The sequence below is a fragment of the Hesperophylax consimilis genome, chromosome 6, assembly GCF_061612785.1.
Source record: "Hesperophylax consimilis isolate HC1 chromosome 6, BYU_Hcon_1.0, whole genome shotgun sequence".
NCBI lineage: Eukaryota > Metazoa > Arthropoda > Insecta > Trichoptera > Limnephilidae > Hesperophylax > Hesperophylax consimilis.
Window position 1 is genome coordinate 21,971,605 of NC_142841.1, and position 19,191 is coordinate 21,990,795.

Below are 19,191 nucleotides of genomic sequence, written 5' to 3' on the forward strand. Positions count from 1 at the left end.
TAAAAATGTGCGGTGAAAAAATGAAGACAATGTTAGTAGTTCTTATTCGAAGTATGATACAGTTAAAAGTGACCGAGGGGAATAGAGTCCCATTAGCTCAGTCGGTAGAGCACTGTCCCGGAAAGACAAGGGTCCTGGGTTCGAGTCCCAGATGTGACCGTTTCCTTTTCTGATTTTTCTGTTTCAGATTTTTGTTTAGAAATCACTAATATTGTCTTCAATATTTAAATCATCATAATCGTTTACCACCAAGGACCTACTGGCAGGAGGCAAAACATGTCGTTATTTCACTTGTCGCTAAGCGATATTCAATTAATTACTGGAAGAGTTTGGGGTTGGACCGTAAATTTGATTGGCTAATATAGAGCTGACCACGTTGACGGATAAGATAAGGATGGAGACCAACCGAAAGCAACACATGTTTTGTCTCTAGCCATTCCTAAAAATACCTACTCGTAAAAATAACTCATAAAATTAACAATCCATAGTCAAAGCATTAACCTAGAATCTTGTGCATCTTGAATTGAATTTATCTAGAGATAATTACATGTACTTGCATGTAATTATCTCATTGTATTAGCACTTTATCAACTGCAGTAACCAGATGCGTGTTGACGAACTAACAAGGTAGAGAAAGGTAGCTAAATTCAAGGTGATCGGTCGTTGTCTTATTTAAAAACCATACAGAATATAACAAGCCTTCATCTAAAAGAACCAAAGTTACCACAACCAAAAAAATAGATCCTTCAATGAATTAATCACTGTCGAAACAAAAAACTACACAACGTGTCATATTAATTCGATAAATTTGAAGGGTTGACGAACAGCAATAAGCGTTAAGGTAGAAACCTAAACGCAAAGATCGGCTTTGAAAAACAACATGGCGTAGATCGCAACAACTACAGCAGAGGGAGAATATTCCCCGTATTTATACGGAAAGGGATTCATGATGCTCTATAGTGGGATTCACTACAATGCCGGCCGTGACCGGGAGGCTACTCTACTGTCAAATTAGTTAGAACTCATTTATGTATTTACTAATATGTCTGGCTTCAATTTAAAGATGTAAGAACATTACAGTGATACATGTGACCAGGAGGTTACAACATCTTGCAAAACAGTTAGAATCCATTTACTATATGTAGGAGAAGGAGAAACATTAAGAGGAGGGAGGGAGAAATATCACAAGAAGTAGGTACTGTAGGTGTAGTTACTGTAGTAGTAGGTGCTGGAGGAGTAGATACTGTAGAAGTAGGTACTAATATAAGTTTACTTACTTGACCGTGAAACATTTCTACGAACGACTTGCCAAAAACTGGCTGCCAGTTCATTTTTCTAATCTTTTTATTTTTGTACCTGGAACCGAATTAATAAATTTAATATCTTCAACCTATTACACACATTACCGATTCAACCGGGTGACGATTACAGTACAGATTGAGGAATTTTTTAATGACTTTTGAAATCACAATATTTTTTGATTTTTTACGGGTCTACGCTAGAAATATTTAAAATATCAAAATCAACTACTTTTTATTAATAATATCACTTGCTCAACGTGTCGCCTCCAAGAAACATTACCCACTAGTCTATTTCTACTAGTCTAGCAGCCTTGGTAGCCTTAGAGAGTTTTACATGGGTATACAAACTCTGTTAGGTCAATGTTAAAGTCACGGCTTAAGTTAAAAACGCCTTCCTCAAAAATGGCTAACGGTCAAGATTTCTGTAATATTAAAGTCATGAGTCATTATATCATGCTGATGATAATATCAATCTTATATCAATTGTCCAACGCGTCGCCTTCAAGAAACATTACCCACTAGTCTAGCAGCATTGGTAGCCTTAGAGAGTTTTATATGGGTTAACAAACTCTGTTAGGTCAATGTTAAAGTCACGGCTTACGTAAAAGTGGTTTCTGTTATATCAAAATCATAAGTAATTATATCGTGCTGGTGATACGAGCTGCTCAAAGCCAGGGTCACAGTTAGTAATCAATCCAAATCGTCGACCAGCATCGTCATCCGAGCGCAGTGAGGAAACCGATATAAAATATTAATTTTTTTTTTAAATCTCTTCAAAGTATTCATATTTCTGTTAAACACAGGACGGCAGGCCTTTAATGAATGAATTGACAGATTTCCTAATAAACTATCAGTAAAGCACGGATGTAGGACGATTTCGGAACACTCATAAAAATTCTAATATTTTCGCATTTCGTCATTGTTACTATCACTACAAAAGGAACCATTAACACGTGTTCCGATATATCACGAATATAATAATAGTTTATTAGGATACGGCATGCTATCCCGTTTTTAACAGTATTTTAATAAATCAGCAATACTCATTCTAGCCAGCCTTTCCAGCCAGGTTTTCAGCATCAGTGATGGTTCAGTCGGTAGCCAGAAGGAATTGGCCAGCCTTTATGTTGTCAGCATCAGTGGTTGTCAGCATCAGTGCTGGTTCAGTTGGCAGCCAGGAGAAATTGGCCAGCCTCTAGATTGTCAGCATCAGTGGTTGTCAGCATCAGTGCTGGTTCAGTCGGTAGCCAGAAGGAATTGGCCTGCCTCTAGTTTGTCAGCATCAATGACTAATTCAGTCAGTAGCCAGGAAGAATTGGCCAGCCTCTAGGTTGTCAGCATCAGTGATTGTCAGCATCAGTGCTGGTTCAGTTGGTAGCTAGGAGGAATTGGCCAGCCTCTAGGTTGTCAGCATCAGTGCTGTCAGCATTAGCAGCAGCAGGGATTGGCCAGTCTCTAGGTGATCAGCAGCAGTGGGCAGTTCAGTTGGTAGCCAGCAGTAATTCAGTGGCGGCATGGTCATTTGATTATAAGGGCCGGCACACGGAGACGCTCCATTATTGTAATTATGACAGATGCGTCTGGCTCAGCTGATAGAGTGCCCGCAGTAAACAGCTCATTGCACACAGCTGTAACACTTTTAAATTATTGTGCCGTGATGGATGAACAGAAGCGAATACAGCTTTCAGTTGAAACTCAGGAATTTGTAATTTCAAATTATAACAGATCGCGTTATAACCGGAGTGTTCAGTGTTTCGTCCACTGATCGTAATTCTTGAGTCCCGATATATTTTTTTTACTGGGTTATTTATAATATTTCTACAAGCGTCAGCTTGCAAAAACAACATGTTTACCATTTTTCAACTACAAGTATTTGCTTGACGTCAACTTCAGCTTGGAAAACCACATATTTACCATACTTCATCTGCAGGTGTTCGCGTAACGTCAACGTCAGCTTGCAAAACAACATATTTTTCAGTTTTTATATTGCGCGCCAATAATATTTCACCTAGTAACAGCCTTTAGCCTTTAATAATAATAATAATTGGATATCTTGTATAGCGCCGTTTTTGTGCAAAATCAACTCAAGGGCGCTGTACAAATTTATAATACATTTATACAGTGTTCTACGTTATTACTTAACTATTTATAGAGATAATATACAGTAAAATACTTACCTGGTAGGTCACTTGAGATTAACACTTAATTAACATCATCTAATTGTTTATTGGCGAAATTTAGATACAAGATTTAGGACATAATTGGAAAATTGAATATAACTGGACTTTCTCTTAGGAATGGTATATTTAATTTAAGGGTACGACAGCTTAAAAAGGTAAGTTTTTAGTTTAGACCTGAATTCTGTTGGACTTGTTATGGATCTTAGTTCCGGAGGGAGTTTATTCCAAGCCTTCGGCCCAGATAATAATAGAAAGCGCGATCACCAAACTTAGTATTTGGCTTGCGCTTAGGTTCCATCAGTTTGCCTAGAGCTGATGATGTTGCTGATCTAAGAGTTGACTGCCTCAGACCAGTGTTTTCCGGGACGCATAGTCCAGAGATGTAGGGTGGGGCCATTTCATTAATGGATTTAAACACCATTCAGCACAGTTTGTACTGGATTCTTTCAGAGAACTTGAGCCAGTAAAGGTTAGAAAGGTGTTTTGAAATGTGCGAATATTTAAAACCCCGGTTATGAGCCGTGCTGCTGCATTAAACATTGATTGAAGTTTGTCAATTTGATATTTTGGAAGGCTGGCATAAATGCCGTTGCAGTAATTGAGACGTGAGACTACGTAAGAGTTGATAAGTAGTTTTGTTGCTTCTGTAGGAAGGTTTCTTCGGACAGACTCGAGTTGTCTTAGGTGAAAAAAACCGGTGCTTACAGTACTTTTTATTTGACTTTTAAACAAAAAGTCTGAATCTAAATTGACACCGAGAAGTTTGACTATTGTTTTTGGGATGATATCGCTGCTGGAAATAGTAATAGGTGAATCGTCTATGAAATGTTGACGTTTGTTTGTGGCTGCCCAGAGAAACTCAGTCTTAGATGGATTGAGCTTCAGCTTGTTTGAAGACATCCAACGAGTTATTGCTTCTAGACATTCAGTTATTCGGATCTTGAGACTATTGACAGTAAAAATAAATTTGCTGATCGTCAGCGTAGCAGTGAGACAAGAGATCAAATGACTCGATTATTTTGGCGACATCATTTGTAAAAATGATGAAGAGACGTGGACCCAAAACGGATCCCTGGGGTACTCCTGAAGAAAGTGTTGCGAAGTTAGACAATTTATTTCCAACCCTCACGGCTTGTAAGCGATTGGATAAATAGGATACCAGCCAATTTTTTAAGTTGGAATTCAAACCAAACGTTTCCTCTAATCTCCTAATTAGGAATTCATGATCAATCGTGTCAAACGCTGCACTCATGTTGAGGAGTGAGATAAGTGATAACTTACCTGACTCTACGGCAAGAGTAATGTCTGATAGCATACGAAGTAGCCCGGTTTCAGTTGAGTGGAACTTTCTGTACGCCGATTGACGTTTTGCGAATAATTTATTTGAATTCAAGTGACAAGTTATTTGTGCGGCAGCAATTTTCTCCGGGATTTTTGAAATAAATGGTAAGTTTGAAACGGGTCGATAATTACCTAAGCTATCGGCGTCTAGTTGTGAATTTATATTATGATTTCATTTTTGAAAATAGGGTCATTGCACTTGCAAGTGTTTCTTCAGGTTAGTGACACAGTTAGTGGCAACAACTAAATCTAGCTGTATGAAATGATGTTCGTTACAATAATTATACATTGAGAAACAATATGAATTAGGTATTTCATAGTTATACAGTGAGAAACAATATGATTTAGGAAGAACTAACATTACTAAAGTACTAACATTAATTCTAAAAAATATGTCAACTGTGTTTTGGCAAATCCCTGCACGCACCATTTTTTAGCTTAGATCGATCATTTTTCCTAATGACTAGTTGCATTGTCTTCAGAGCTTGTTGGTGGGATTTTTCTTATTGTAATCTTTTTGTAGGTGTTGGCGTCACAAAAGAGTTATTCCATCTTTAAACTTCCGATTTTGTTGTCCGGGTTAAATCTTCCCCAAAGGAAAAACTAAACCCTCCCACACACTTTTCCACAAATGATCATCTAGTCAATCAACACTATGTAAATGCATTATATAAGCAAAATAAATACAAAACAATACAAGAACAACACGTCAACTCACCAGAGATCAAATGGGAAAATAATTCACCGACTCCAGATATTTTCATATCAGAGGGTTCGGCTCGGTAAAACTTCTAACGGGGCCTATAAATACTGATCCCTCAACATAAATATTTTAAAAATCTTTCGTTATTCTACATGTATTCAAAATGACCGACTTTTGCATCTTTATATATAAATTTTTTGATAGATCTAATACGCCTAAATTTTTAATGAGAGAGCTAGGTATAATGCCAGTAGCCGAAATAATGAATGGTAATATTTAATAATAGTCTGTAATAGTCTGAGTCTCTAGTCTAGATCTAGTCGGTAATAGTCTGAGAATGCCAATTTTTTTTATTTCATTTCCTAAATCTGTGTATTTTCTTATTTTTTCATTAACAGATTTTTAAATATTACAAGAATTTGGAATAGCGACATCAATATAAGATATAAGTTATTGTTTTTAAATTATAATATAATATAATCTCATTATTAATTACGACAGTAGCATTTCCATTCTAAAACTCTCCTTTTATGATGTTGGGGCGGGGTATTTAGGCCCTTTTCATCAATTTAAACTACGTATAATAAACCATGTTAAGTTATAATTTATTACCTGCGTTTAGAGAATTGAAGTTGGCAACACGGTATGACATCTACATACATAAGCACACTTCAAAAATCTTTACTTATATTTTATCCAGTTAAGAATTTCTCCTCATAAAACACATTAAGGGGATGCCATACGTAGTAATGCAAAATCATGTGTTTTTGGTTTGAAAATTTGGTCGCCTAGAAATGTTTTAGATGCTTTAATTAAATACTGCGAGTAGAATACATCTTGACCTTTAAAATAATCGAGTATTTTTTAGATAAATATTTTTATAAGCCCAGAAAAAAATAATGTATTAGGCCTATGAAAACTGCTTTAATGTTCAAAATCTCCAACTTACGAACGCATTTTAGGTTATGATTTTATTGTATAGTGTGGAAAATTAAGTTATTTATAAAATGATCGAAAAAAATTTAAATATTTATGTCTGAACATCCACAAAATAAAATAAAAGGCACTTTTTGGCCATGTTTTTTTCTTGCATAAATCAAAACAGGCGGATGGTGTTAAGCGGGAATTTAAACCTTATCGCCATCTACGTAAGGGTTGTTATTGATAGCGGCTCAATTTAAAATATTACACGACGTAGTGCATCGCCTTAATGTAATATAAAATCAGTCTTGTAAAAACAACCATCAGATGGTAACAGTAATAAGGCCAAATGAGCGGCAGTACTAGTTATTTAGACACGGGAGAGGGTATTGTTATAAGCCCTAGCTAGTTAGAGGATTACGAAAGAATCTATAGAAATAAAAATCACCTTTACGCATCTGCCCTTATAATAGACACTCTAATGCTGTCCAAAACGATAGCTAAAGAAGAAGGTAGCGCAACACGGCATAATACTCCAAAAATAAATCACTCTAATACTTTTGGCTGTGAAAATCTCAAATTATTAAGATTTTTAATTAGTTTACGAATCCGTTTCCTTAAAATTTTGTATTTTATGGCTTGAGAGGTTTAACCAAAATACAGTCGAATGTAGTTTTGATACTATTTGCAATATTTAATTTTAAACAACAAGTTTATCCCACAAATCTGAAGTTCGTTATCTCCATAAATATGTTAATAGATGTGGTTGTGGTTTGCTTAATATGAATTATTTAAAAAAAATACTTTCCACCGTTATTAAATTGCATTGAAGTTGGTTGAATAAAAATACAAAAACTTTCCTGTTGTAGTATCTTTTGTCAATCTACCATAGTTGCAAATAGAATGCGTATGCATAACTAAATTCTAAAAGGCGCTTAGAGTATTTTTTTTTTTAAATAAGCACGGAAATGCATAAAATTCTATGAGCTCATGAATACAAACAAAAGTGTAAGCTTTAGACTTTCGAGCAATGTCATCGTAAACACATGTCATATTATTCGCAAATCATACTTTTGTATATAGTACACATAATATATACTAGTCGTTACTGGTGACATATTAATCACCTGAATTTAAATTTTTCCACTTTTTATTGAACAACAGAAAAATATGAAAAAAAAGTAATGTACTGTTTACTTTTATCAGTGAAATACGTATTTCAAACGTTGTAAAAACTAAGCTGAAAGATTTTAATGATAACGAATAATCTTTTCTATGTTTTATTTACAGTTGGATTTCATCGCAGGACCTTTCAATATTTCAGATTCATGTGAGTAAACAACATGGTATAAGATTATTAACTATAACCCTAACAATCGTTCCTCACATATTTACAATTGTGGAACAAATAATATATAAGGCGTCCGGGGGTAAAGTGCGCTAACTTCAGTAGGTAATTAAACATGATGGTAAAAATAAAAAAATAAAAACTTCCATAGAAGGAATATTTATTTTCCCATACAAACAATTCAACTTTTTTACCTTAAACTACCTTAAAACGTTAGAATTTCTAAGAAAGTTGTTATTTTTTACTTGTACTATCACGTAGAATCATCCCACCAAGTTTGCGAACTTTACTTCCGGAAACACTGTATGATATCCATTCTTATTCTATCAAAGTTAAAAAACACGTCCGTAGATTCTGATGGAAATTACGTTCATCTCTGAAAAAAATATGTTGATTACGTATTCTAAACAGAAAACGCTGTGCAAAGGTGTTTTTTTTAATTGAAAAAGGGTTTTTCTGATTTAAATTAAAGGTATTGTCTGTGTTTTACAATGCTTATGAAATAAATAACAAATTGGTGGTTTTTTTTCAGATGGTTATGTTTCAGTCTGGGATCACAAAGGTAAAAACAACATTATTTTTTTGTATATATGTACGATTACTGCACCCCTACTAACCCGGCGCCAGTGGAACTGTAGCATCCCCAATGAATATTTTAATTCAATTTTTACCACTAACAAAGTATTTTTGTTGTGGAAAAACTTAATGAGTAAAACCTCAAATTATAATATTTAATAATTGAAGACAATATTAACGAGTCTCAGACAAAATGTGTGAAACAGAAAAGACAGAAATAAATTCAGTCGTATCTAGGAATTTTACCAAGGACCTCTTCCTTGCCGGGTAAGTGCTCTAACCACTGAGCTTATTCGACTATATCAATTTACGTCATTTTTAACTTATCCTACTTCGACTGAGAGCTACCAATATTATCTCCATTTTCTAAACGCATATTTTTGGTTAATAATGCTCTCAGTCTAAGAATAGGTATGAGTATAATTCGTATTAGCTCAGTGGTCAGAGCTCTTCACCAGCGAGGAAGAGTTTGTGGTTTTATTTTTTTTTTTTTTTTAATACTATTTAAAAAAAAATTACTAACCCGGACCGGACCTTAATAACCGGACAATATCTTTCGCCTTTTCTGTTACACACTTTTGTTTGAGAGTAGATAATATTGTCCTAAATGGTAAAAATGTAGCAAAATATATTATTGTATTGAATATTCATTCATTGAAGTTTTGCGTTTCATATACATACTATATTAATTATTCCTGCTTCTGTTTAATATTCTTCTTTCAGTCTTGCACTCCTCAAAATCTAATACTTTACTATTACGACGCAATTGGGACTCGTTTGTTACGACATTGCCTGTGACAGACCACGCTATAGATGACCTATATTATTATATACTACTGTTTAATATTCTTCTTTCAGTCTTGCACTCCTCAAAATCTAATACTTTACTATTACATCGCAATTGGGACTCGTGTATTACAACATTGCCTGTGACAGACCACGCTATAGATGACCTATATTATCATATCCTATATTAATTTTTCCTGCTTCTGTTTAATATTCTTCTTTCAGTCTTGCATTCCTCAAAATCTAATACTTTACTATTACATCGCAATTGGGACTCGTGTATTACAACATTGCCTGTGACAGACCACGTTATAGATGACCTATATTATAATATCCTATATTAATTTTTCCTGCTTCTGTTTAATATTCTTCTTTCAGTCTTGCACTCCTCAAAATCTAATACTTTACTATTACATCGCAATTGGGATCTCGTGTGCTACAACATTGTCTGTGACAGACCACGCTATAGATGACCTATATTATCATATACTATATTAATTATTCCTTTTTCTGTTTAATATTCTTCTTTCAGTCTTGCACTCCTCAAAATCTAATACTTTTCTATTACATCGCAATTGGGACTCGTGTGTTACGAAATTGCCTGTGACAGACCACGCTATAGATGACTTATATTATCATATACTATATTTTCCAATTAGTAGTGTATGGCGAGCGATGTTAAAGTTTCTCCACCCTAAAACAAATATAATATAATTGTTTCACCACAAGGTGAGGAATTAGAATGCTATTATACTAATGCATTATTATTTATTTGACCACTCCAGTTGACAATCGTTTTAGAAGTGACAGCTGGTGGATATAAATACCAAAGTAATATAGTGTAATTACTATGTTTTGACAAAAATATAGAGTAGATACTGATAGACAGGTATTTGTACAAACAACCCTTTTAATAACGTAAAGTCTAAACAACATTTTGACACAAGTGAGAAATAACTTTTTAAATTAGAATATTTACATGAAATAATACAGTAATAACCTAATATACAACATAAATCTCTAAATAGTGTAAAACAATGTAGTGTTATCCGCGTCTGTCTGTTTGTGCGCTTAGTTCTTCTAAAATACGCAACGCATTTTTAAAGGGTTTTCACTATCATTTAGATAGTTTCTTCCTTAATGTTTTTTATAAATAATACATGCATATTTTTTCGATAGAAAGTAGAGAAAAGTCGATGTTTAATAATAATCAAATTGTTAAAAAAATTATGAGATACATCAAAATAATACATTATGGAATTTTATATCTTAAAAAGGTCTCACAACCTCATAACTTTACCCAAAACTATTTTTCAGTCCCCGAGGAACGCTGGGTGCACGTCAGGTAATTAATTATAACCAGAAGAATTATATCTATTCGGTTTGTTTACAATTCTACGAGACCATGTTCGAATACTCACTATGGCTCATTCATTCTGTCATCGGTAAAGGATACAATGGAACAGAATGCAAATGTGTCCTATTCATTCGGTACCGTGAACCATCTAGAGCCGGAGTTCCTAACTTCTTTCGGGTCGCGACCCCATTTCATAAAAGCCAAGTGACCGCGACTTCGATCGCAACGGAGATGCCACATGCCAGTCAGCTTCGGAATTTTTTTTCAATTTGTATGGGTATTTCAGGCGAATAATTATTGACTATAATCATTTGTTAATTTCTTTGTGCTGTGCAAAAAAACCATGTCTTATAAACATTAGTTTATCTTTTAAAATAAATAAATAAATGTATTTCAATCTTATTATTCAGATCAAGACAATTGGGGTGCCCAGTTCCCTCAATGCGGCGGCTTGCGTCAGTCTCCTATTAATATTGACACAACTGCAGCGATTAATAGGGTGGCCCCTAGCATCAAGTTTTACAACTACAATGATATCCACCCTCAGATGAACATTGTCAACAATGGACATTCAGGTAACGATTTTTTTAATGCATCTGTTTTAATTTGGTTTTGTCTTTCTTGATTGAATGAATGAAACGTTGATCAAAGATTTTAAATAAGACATCAACCGATGAAAGTGCCCTTGCCGACATTATCAATCAATGTGCCAGTGAAACAGATAATATACTCACCTTAAACCCGACCAACTACGATGAAATTTCTCAAACCATTAGACAGTTAAAGCCCTCTCATTCGTGCAATCATGACAAAATTTCCTCAACTATACTAAAAACAGTTGAACCCTTTATAATCCATCCATTAGTACATATCATAAACCTCAGTCTCACTAAAGGTGAATTCCCAAACAAACTCAAACTTGCCCTAGTTCAACCAATTTTTAAGTCCGGAAATCCTACTGACATAACAAACTACAGACCAATTTCTATATTATCATCACTATCAAAAATTATTGAAAAAATAGTAAAAAAAAGACTTATCGACCATCTTACAAAATATAACATACTCTCGTCAAACCAGTATGGCTTTAGAGAAGGACTCAATACAGATTCAGCTATTTTAGAACTAACATCACATATAACACAAGCCTTAGACAAAGGTGATAAATGTCTGGCAATATTTCTGGATTTAGCTAAGGCATTTGATACAGTATCTCATCCAATCTTTCTAGCCAAGCTCAAAAAAATCGGAATAAAGAATAAGGCATTTGATTGGTTCAAATCGTACCTCACAGACAGAAAGCAATGTGTTAAGCTACCATCGCATAAACCATCCCATTCAACTAGCATTAACTTTGGTGTGCCACAGGGCAGTGTACTCGGTCCCACACTTTTTCTCATTTATATCAATGACTTATGTAAACTATCTATTATTGATGGCAATATAATCACTTTCGCCGATGACACTGCCCTAGTACTAAAAAGTAAGACATGGGAATAAACATTTCACAGAGCGGATCTAACATTGCAAATTATTAAACAGTGGTTGGATGATAATCTACTCACCTTAAACATAACTAAAACGAAATATATAACGTTTAGTCTTAATATTCCGAGTCAGCCTTCAATCAATCATACACTAAAAATACATTCTTGTAGAGATAACTCTAGTTGTCTGTGCAATCCACTAGAACGAGTAGATTCCATTAAATATTTGGGTGTAATAATTGACAATAAACTACGATGGGAAGATCACGTAATAAATGTTACAAACCGTATACGGAAACTGGCATATATCTTCAGGTCATTACGAAATATTCTAAATAAAAATACACTAAAAACGGTGTACTTTTCTTTATGCCAATCAATTATATCTTACGGTATAATAGTCTGGGGAGGATGCTCTAACACGATATTAGATCCATTAATTAAAGCTCAAAAATTGATAATGCGGACTATTTACAAAGTACACTATATTCACCCCACGAAGGACTTATTTAACGACTTCAAAGTACTCAACATAAAATCCTTATACGTCAAAAACATATCCTCCTACTATAAATTCAAACATACGAAAAAAAATATTTTTGAATCGACCCATAATACAAGATATTCCAACAAATCGAATTATACTATTCCCCCAATAAAAACCTCAATGGCACAAAGACAATTTAACTTTCTTGCTCCAAAAATATTCAATAATTTAACGTTAGAAATAAAATCAATAGCCAAATACGACAGTTTCAGGAAAGCGCTCGGGGATTTTTTGATGTGTGATTGTTGTAGTGTTAGTAGCCTATTCCAAGTACTCAGATAGAGGTGTATATATTGTTTATATGCATGAGGATGCGTCATATGGGTGTATGTATACATGTGCTGTTATATGTATATAGGTATGTCTGCTGCTATGTACACATGTGTGCTTGCATGCACACATATTAAAAATTATATATATAATTATGTACATTTTTACAATCTAATGCTAATTTACTTCTTTCTCCTTTCTAATTTCTATCTTCTACTTTTTATTACAATTTTTCCAAAATTTTAGCTTCATCTATAGTTACTAATTTCATATGTTTACACTAGATTTCATATTTCATACAAATTAATTACACTCAATTGGTCACCATGAAACAGGCAGCCGCCTAGTATGGTGATTCATTATATCTACTTTATGTAAATTTCATAATAATGTAACATGTATTAAATAAATAAAAAAATAAAAATAAAAATATGGAAATTAACCCACTTCCCGACATCCGATAGTGCTGAAACTCGGCAGATAAACTTGACAGAGCATAGATATACCACTCACGTAGACAGCAGATTGGTTTTACAAATTAAAAAGAAATACGTTCCTCTATTAAAATCTTAAACAACACGTGTAATACTCGTGACATCTAGGTTTATGTTGATAATCCGCGCTAAGCTCGATATTCCAACCAAGCCGAGATCAAAATCGACCGATGTACCTGACCATCCCACTTCAGCAAACCGATGAAAACTTAACTAACCAAACATTAAATTTCTTAGCTTTCTAGATTAATTTATTTCTACCTTACTGTTTTATATGTGTTCTATGATATGTTATCTAATATATGTAAGCCAATAATGACACAATAGCGATTTTATTAAATATGTAATGGAGAGGGTCTGTGGCAAGCCCGCGGGCCCAAGTGCAAGTTATTGACATTTATAGTACAGGATGTGGGCGAGGGACTTCCTTATTTAAAAACAATCATAAAAGAAAAAGTATTGAAAATATTATAAATAAAAACTTTTAATATACCTCTATGTAAAGGAAAACGAATAAAATTGATATATCCAATACTTTTTGATTTGTGATTTTTTTTTAAATAAGTAAGTTTTCGCGCCGCACCTTGTACAATATGGAAAGAACGGAAAAATTATATAACTGTAGAAGAAAAAAGAATACAAATTACTAAAACTAAAGAAGCAATAAAAAAAACTATTTTAATTGCTTCGTTGTAAAATTGTGTAAGTGACCGCATCCTTGGCAATAGAATCTGGAGGTAGACAGCAAAAACTCGGCGCAGAAGTACTTCCCAAAGGTTGTAAGGCCGAAAATGATAATATCGCGAGAAGTTGATCAATTATGTTAAGGTTGTAGTTTATTGATTGGGACTGTGTAATTTATTGATTTGTGTAAGTGATCGCATCCTTAGGCAATAGAATCTGGAGGTAGACAGCAGAAAATCGGCGCAGAAGTACTTCCCAAAGGTTGGCTTCCCAAAGAGGCTCAATGTCCCCAGTGCTTTTCAACGTGTATATGGATGAACTTAGTAAAACACTAAATACAACAAGAATCGAATGCCACATTGCCGGGGTATGTATGAACAATATTAGCTATGCAGACGACATGATCATAATAGCTCCATCGGTAAAAGCGATGAGAAAACTTATGGCAATATGCGAAGCTTACGTTGATAGTCATGGGCTGATGTACAATGCTAAAAAGTCATATTTGCTGATATTTAAATCAAATACTAGTCCCACTGTCATTCCACTCATACGTCTCAGCGGGGTCAACCTGAAAATCTGCAGCGAAATCAAATATTTGGGGCATGTCATCACCGATGACCTAAATGATAAAAATTACATAGAACGCCAAAGAAGAGTACTGAGTGTGAGAGCTAACATGCTTCCCAGAAGATTCAACAAGTGCAATCCTCCGGTGAAGAAGCAACTTTTCCAAACATACTGTATGAGCTTCTACACTAGCGAGCTATGGACGACATACTTACAAGGCGTCATGAACACACTCCGAGTACAGAACAATCACGCATACAGAGCCCTATTTGGCCTCCCCTGGCGATGTAGCGCCTCACAGATGTTCACCGAAGGAAGGGTGCATGGGTTCGCTGCTTTCATGCGCCACAGAATAGCCGGGACGAGTCAGCGCTACCAGAGATCGGACAACACTCTTGTCCAGGCCGTTGCCCAGTGGCAGGGAGCGCCTCTACACCAGAGATGGAGAATTTCACTCAAGCCACCATAAAGTCCTAATGTGCTCATCGATGTATTCATTTCTATATTTATTTTTTTATGTATTAACTTAAATTTAAACTTTTATGGCAGGCAAAGCATTGCACACGCCACTATGTCCAGCTGAAATAAACATTGTTATTATTATCTTAACAGTATCTTGATAAAAAAAAGTCCTCCGAATGTAAAGAAATATAGAAATATAGGAATATAGAAATTGGATTTGAATTTTGTTTGATAGTATATGTTTTCGGGTTGTGTTAATAAGATTATTGGTAACAATTTGAACTAATAATTATTAGTTCAGTAATTATAATTACTGTTTTCCAGTGGATGTGCTAGGCCCCTGGGGCAGCGGAGCCCCCAGCGAGCAGCCCACCATGGAGGGCGGACCTCTCAACGGCACCTATAAGCTGGCGAGCATCCACAGCCACTGGGGAGACGTCGACGTGGCGGGGTCGGAACATACCATCAACCAGAAGCAGTACGCCATGGAGACGCATTTCGTACACATTAAAAATATCTACGCGTGAGTGATTATGTCATTTTTCAAGGGCTCTAGAAAGTATTTGGTGTAAAAACACTGAACATACAATCCCAAGAAGTGTAATCCATACCGATTGAGAAGAAAACTGTCCTGATTCAACTCGACAGTTTTGCATTTCGTTTGTCTGTTAATTTGTTTAAATTCCGTTTTCATTTCAAGATGGTGGCCGTTTTAATGGTTCAGTAAAGATAATTTTTAAATGTGAAATCGTCGCATCTTTTTTATTTGAACTTTCTTATACACATTTATTCTTCATAATATTATGGTACCTACCTGATTGAAAAATACTATATATATAGCAAGAAAAAAACTTTTTTTGACCCGCGTTCTACTAGTTTACTTTTTGCTTTACACAACAAGTGTAGCTAGGATTTCGATGTGAATACCGCAGAAGAGTCCCAACTGTTCCCTGCTAACCGGAGCCAGAGAGATTATAGCATCTCCAATTGGGGTATGTTATGGGGCTGAAGGAAGTAGGGAGGGGAAGGAGATGAGAAATGAAGAAGGTGTAGAAGTACATAACTGCCTATTCATATCTAGTCACCAAACGTAGTTATAGCCATTTTAAACATTTTATTTACTACATTACGTAGATACTTTTAAACATTTTATTTACTACATTACGTAGATACTTTTAAACATTTTATTAACTACATTACGTAGATACTTTTAAATATTTTATTTACTACATTACGTAGATACTTTTAAACATTTTATTAACTACATTACGTAGATACTTTCAAACATTTTATTTACTACATTACGTAGATACTTTTAAATATTTTATTTACTACATTACGTAGATACTTTTAAATATTTTATTTACTACATTACGTAGATACTTTTAAACATTTTATTAACTACATTACGTAGATACTTTCAAACATTTTATTTACTACATTACGTAGATACTTTTAAATATTTTATTTACTACATTACGTAGATACTTTTGAACATTTTATTTACTACATTACGTAGATACTTTTAAACATTTTATTAACTACATTACGTAGATACTTTTAAACATTTTATTTACTACATTACGTAGATACTTTTAAACATTTTATTAACTACATTACGTAGATACTTTTAAACATTTTATTTACTACATTACGTAGATACTTTTGAACATTTTATTTACTACATTACGTAGATACTCTTGAACATTTTATTTACTACATTACGTAGATACTTTTGAACATTTTATTTACTACATTACGTAGATACTTTTAAACATTTTATTTACTACATTACGTAGATACTTTTAAACATTTTATTTACTACATTATCTAGATACTTTTAAACATCAAATAGCTGCTTAAAATGTATGACTTACGTTTACGATGTTTTAATTATGATTACAGTAATGCATCGGTTGCACTTGCATCGGGTGATCCAGAAGCAATCGCAGTGGTTGCATTACTCTTCAAGGTAATATTGTTTATTATTACTTATTACTAATATTTCTTACATCACCACACTATCAATAGCGAGGTGATGAGTGCCTTAACCTCCAGACTTGGTACTTGACACTAGCGATCATATTCTTGTTAAAGTATTTCGAGGTCTGGGGTTCTAAAGAAGATCTGAGCTATAAATGACAAAAAAATGTTTATTCTTATATAAATATAACAAATATATATGAAGAACACAATTTTAAACTTTTTCCATTTATTTTTATTTGACCGTGACCGGTTTCAATACTATATCCATTATAATCAGTATGTCACCTATCCTAAATATGTATTTGAATTATATAAAATCCATTAAAATATTTTTACCTAACCACACAATAGATTGCCGATAACCTTATGTTGGGTAAATCCTTAAATCGATAGTCCTAGTAGGCATAATTATCATAGTTCTATAGATAAATTCATTTGATTTTAATAACAATACTTATTTGGGAAATATCATATTTCACGAAAAACCCCTCATAATTCAAACCAACCTATTATGTTAACCCCTCCCCTCAATGTAATTTGCCTATGTATATAAACCCTAGTTTAAGACAAAAATTGTACCAGTCTGAAAATGGCCCTAACAGGCTGAAACCGGTCACGGTCAAATAAAAACAAGTGGAAAAAAGTTTAAAATTGTGTTCTTTATATATATTTATAATGGAATTCCACCACGAAATAACAGTTTCAAATATTAAAATAATAAATGTAACAATTTCTAATGACAATGAACATCTCAGTACGGTAATTTCACTGTTTTTATTCGTGAATAAAATACGAAAATTATGGTATGTTATTTTTATTTGACTAGATAGTCAAATTAAAGCAGTGTATAGAGATCCTTGGAAATCGTAGTTATGATCAATTTTAAAAAAATATCGTTTCATTGAAAGTGTTTTTTTTTAATAAAATATTAAGATTTTAGTGAGGCGCAATTCATCAAAATCATAATTGGAATCTAAATTTGTAATAGCCTATGCCGATTTTGTTTTTCACACATTTTTCGAAGCATTAAGGTCGAAATCGCATCGCAAATTATTCTTAATGGGAAAATATTAGAAATCTTGTATGTTCTTCAGAGACCTATCGGCATTCTACTGGTTAATCCATACCTTAATTTAGTCTGTGAAATATTTTTGACTCCCTTCATTTTTTGTGTCGAATGTAAGATTGTTGAATACTTTTATTGCTTGGTGTGTTGTATTCGTCCAAAGCTTGTAATTATCGACTGGTCTATTATTGCTTATAACTGGTCTATTAATTTTAGTTTGTGTTTGTTAAAATTTGTTTTTTTGGTCAAAAATGTAATGTAGTTGTGTATTTATGTATCAATATTATCAAAACACGAATTCGGTCGCAGGCTTAAAGTGTGATTATTTAAAATAAAAATCTTTTACTTTAAGATTTGGTACTTTTAGCATAGGCGAGAGAATATATTTATCATTATTGGATTACCTGATCAAAGAAAAAAAGAAACATTATCTAGCCGTAAATGTGTTTGCCTTTACCTGTTTTAAGTATTGCCACAGAATACAAAATCATTAATTTGCGCAAGTTGGGTAAGTACTTCCGTTACACATTAAATTAACATAACTCACACGTTAACCTTGAGTTAATTGTTATTAGTTAATTTTATTGTTCACAAGTTATAAATATAGCTGTTGCGATGCTACGAGATTTATCTAGAACGCTCTCACATACAAAATGCATTGTAGCGGGAACACTGCAGACGCAATGCGAAGCGATCGGCGTTTCTACCTACTGCCTACGAGCTACCTACTTGCCGCTGCAAAGTTCGAACGAACTACCCACGTAAATACAATTGCGAGTTTGACTAGATACATTACGCACATCCGCCAGAAGGTTCTAAGGAACATTGTAAAATTATTTAGTTATAATAATTATTCTATACTATATTTTGAAAAATAGACAATATTATGAAAAATAATTTGTCATTATGTGTTAAATACATAATTAAATATTGTAAAATGTCAAATACATTGAATTTGACCGCGGCACACCTGTATCCAAATTGGTTCAAATTGGTTCGATTTTTTTTTTATATTTACCCGTAGTCCCGTCTCACTCCGCCAAAAGATCCTACGATATCTTTAGGACCTTTTGGCATATATCTTTTACAGTGATCATAATTGTACTCCTTTA

At 33.8% G+C, this 19,191-nt stretch overlaps 1 protein-coding gene and 1 long non-coding RNA gene across 2 annotated transcripts in view; one reads left to right on the forward strand and one right to left on the reverse strand.

Annotated features, from left to right (window-relative positions):
* The window catches only part of LOC149423062 (uncharacterized), a 55,586-nt gene extending 52,491 nt beyond the window's left edge, over window positions 1-3,095 (reverse strand). The window contains exon 1 of the long non-coding RNA XR_016302277.1: window positions 2,345-3,095. This is a non-coding gene — a long non-coding RNA (uncharacterized LOC149423062). The remainder of the gene's footprint in view (window positions 1-2,344) is intronic.
* LOC149423063 (carbonic anhydrase 2-like) overlaps window positions 1-19,191 on the forward strand; it is a 40,105-nt gene that overhangs the window by 19,370 nt on the left and 1,544 nt on the right. The window contains exons 4-8 of the mRNA XM_089632446.1: window positions 7,737-7,776; window positions 8,327-8,356; window positions 10,924-11,088; window positions 15,352-15,550; window positions 16,933-16,999. Of these exons, the coding sequence (XP_089488572.1) occupies window positions 7,737-7,776; window positions 8,327-8,356; window positions 10,924-11,088; window positions 15,352-15,550; window positions 16,933-16,999 (501 nt within the window). The remainder of the gene's footprint in view (window positions 1-7,736; window positions 7,777-8,326; window positions 8,357-10,923; window positions 11,089-15,351; window positions 15,551-16,932; window positions 17,000-19,191) is intronic.